The sequence below is a fragment of the Macrobrachium rosenbergii genome, chromosome 53 (genome assembly GCF_040412425.1).
Source record: "Macrobrachium rosenbergii isolate ZJJX-2024 chromosome 53, ASM4041242v1, whole genome shotgun sequence".
Classification (NCBI taxonomy): Eukaryota; Metazoa; Arthropoda; class Malacostraca; order Decapoda; family Palaemonidae; genus Macrobrachium; species Macrobrachium rosenbergii.
The window spans coordinates 56,297,750-56,300,693 of record NC_089793.1 but is presented as its reverse complement, the minus strand read 5'-3'; the positions used below and the strand labels follow the sequence as shown (position 1 = coordinate 56,300,693).

General features: G+C 38.7%; 1 protein-coding gene across 1 annotated transcript in view; it reads right to left on the bottom strand.

Moving 5' to 3' along the window:
• Nucleotides 1-457: 457 nt before the first annotated feature.
• LOC136834170 (uncharacterized) overlaps nucleotides 458-2,944 on the bottom strand; it is a 6,984-nt gene continuing 4,497 nt past the window's right edge. The window contains exons 2-4 of the mRNA XM_067096436.1: nucleotides 1,058-1,289; nucleotides 747-892; nucleotides 458-665 (exon numbers count right to left, since the gene is read on the bottom strand). Of these exons, the coding sequence (XP_066952537.1) occupies nucleotides 458-665; nucleotides 747-892; nucleotides 1,058-1,289 (586 nt within the window). The remainder of the gene's footprint in view (nucleotides 666-746; nucleotides 893-1,057; nucleotides 1,290-2,944) is intronic.

The following is a 2,944-nucleotide window of genomic DNA, read 5'->3' as shown; positions in this document are numbered from 1 at the left end:
CCCTGCAGCAAAAAATATGGTACCATTCTTTTCAAGGCATACATATGGAGCAACCAGTCTCCTTCACGCTCTGCACGGAGGTAGAGATGAATAATGACTACTGGAATGAGTGAGCAATCAACCCACAACCGGCCTGTACGCGACAGTCTGGAATGTTTCAGCTGCTCTTCAATTGTTTCAAGTGTAGTTTCCTTTGACAACACAACAGGCTGTGAGAGCAGACACAACCATCCTCAAACCTCTAACTGCTTTAGGCCATGCCTTCCCATTTAGCACATGCTTCAACCCCTCTAAATGCTACCTCAAAATATCCTCAAGGCCACTACCATTCATCAATGTGCCTATGCATCCAATGAAGGACATATGGGTGTGCATTCCTCCAGGTCTAACTACAAGGTTCTTCCATTGACATGGATCAGACCACTTGATTTGAAGAATAACTTTGTACAACTGCATGTCAGCACACAAATGGATAAACTCTGTTCTTCAGAGATTTTTCTATAAACATAAGAGTTGTTAAAACGGTGTCTGGATGTGAAGGCGGCATATCTATCAATGGTCCAAAGATTGATTGACTGGCAGGTCCATCAGGCATTCCTTCCATTCTGCAAGACTGCACCATTGCACCAGCCCATTCTGGTGGTGGATCATCCTCATCAGAATTTCTGCAAAAGAGAGACAAGCCAAGATATGTCTTTCTCTAGAGCCGCTGGAGGCTGTTGCCAGACCCACACAACAAATCATACGAAGTCCACACTGCAGTGTTATCTTTGGAACTGGCTTTTTGTTGCCTTTGAAATGGTACTGCTTGACTGACTTGTTGCACAGTTGAAGGTGCTGAACTTGATCTCTGGATATTCTTGGAATTTCTGGAAGGAATATCATGTAGCATCTGAAAAGAAACAAAAGAACAAATTGATTATTGTAATTATTCAATGGATTAAATCTATTTAGGTCGTAATTAGTTTATTTCAAAGACACATACAATTTTATCTATCATTTATCAGCATTTAAACTTTGTTGCACCTTTACAGTTTAGGAAATGTTGCGTACATACCTCTACCATGTTGAACAAACTCTGCCATGGAATGTGTTTCTCGTGATACCATTTGGGGTGAATAGACAAATCAAAGTTATCACACCACGTGCTGACCAGTACACCTTCATTCAAAAGGCCCTCAATTTGGAAGTTATCATTGCCAGCCAGCAAGGCTGCTGACTTTCTAAATCTTCTGACTTCATCATAGCTTGAAGTAAAGCCGCTGTCATGCAGTATATCAATAATCTCTCTGGATCAGAAAAATGATGTAGCTGTAGTGCAGTCCTAAAGTTGTCTGATTGAACTTTTTGAAATAGGCTTGTATTGCTTGAGTAAGTGAGTGATTTCTGTTGTTATTTCCCCTTTTGAAACTAACAGTGAAACTAGATTTAAGTGTCTCACTACAGTCTCTGTAGCATGTTTGTGAACAGTTCTTGGTATGATTCAATATTTCTTTGCGATTTACTCTGAGCTTCATCTATAATTTGCTGACTCACCTCTCTCACTAGATCATGATCATTGGCTTTGACCAGTTTAAGCTCTCTGGTAAGTATTTTCTGAAACAAATCATACTTGCACATCCTTTTACTTGCAACACGATAAGGCTTTCTCAAAAATTCTCTTCAAGTCTCTGCATGAGTCTGGTTCTTTCTTTTCGATCACTGAAATCTTGTCCACCTGTTACTGTTTGGGAAACATTAGGAATGGCTGAAACAGATGTTAAGAATTCCAAACACTGACGATATAAGTTATAAATTTCAATGGAGGTTCCATATTTTGAAACATCTTCATTTAGTTGTTGAATAACATGATCAAAAACTCATCTGTCGATCTCAACTCCTCAACTTTTGCTGAGGAACGATGCAGCAACAACATTGCGCTCTAATATAAATTTCTTGTAACAGTCATTGTGGTACTGTGCATCTGCTGCATGCAAGTCAGACATGCTTCCATGGATTCTCACGTGCCTCACTCAGCTTTAGAGTCTCCTCTAATTTTACACTTTTTCAAAGTTGCTGCTTCATTTCTTTAGTCTGACATTGGATACTCTTAAGCCAGCGATCTGGATGCTGGATCCTTTGGCAAACACTCCTTCCACAAAAGACAGTGCTTCTTGAATTCAAATGAATCAAAATGAGATCTCCCTTTTCTTTGCCTGTTGAACATGTGGATCCTTGATTCCCAAACGTTTTCGTTCTCGCCCAATATGTGTCTTCGATGTATAAGTTGAAACACATGATCCGATGAAGAAATGTTACTTTGAGATCAGGATTTTCAGTGAGCCTTTGTCTTAGAGCTATATGCAGTGTCTGTGTGAAATACTGGCAGATATGATGCTATTTATTCTTTCTAGACCCCCTGTTGAAAGTTTATCAGTTTTTCACAATTAGGGAAGAGAGCACTTCCATAGTCTCCATCTTTATCTTTCTACTTCATTGATCTTATGAAACCTCTGCAAAAAACAAATTAGAAAATTAGCATTGTTTTTGACAAAATTTCCATTCAACCAGGTCTATTTTGGACAATGTATTCTCACTAATACAAATATACAAATCTATGCCTCGATCGTAGCATAAAGCTGCTTCCTTTTGTTAACATAATTTGGCTATATTGAAAAATGGCAGAAAAAATACACAGGTGAATATTGGTCTTCGAATAGATTAGATGTTCTGTAAAATGATGGCAAGTATAATGCTTGTTCCACATGTTTAAGGTTCACCCCTATATTTTCTAGCGCAAAAATTTCCATATTCCGGCCGCCATTTTGATTTTGTGCTGTAATATCAAATGCCCAAGGGTGAAGTGGCATCAGTCGGATATTTAGTCTATGGGACCTTTATCATTTCAAAAAATAAAAATTGTGTACATACCCGATGTACACCTAACCTATCTGTCTCTCTGACT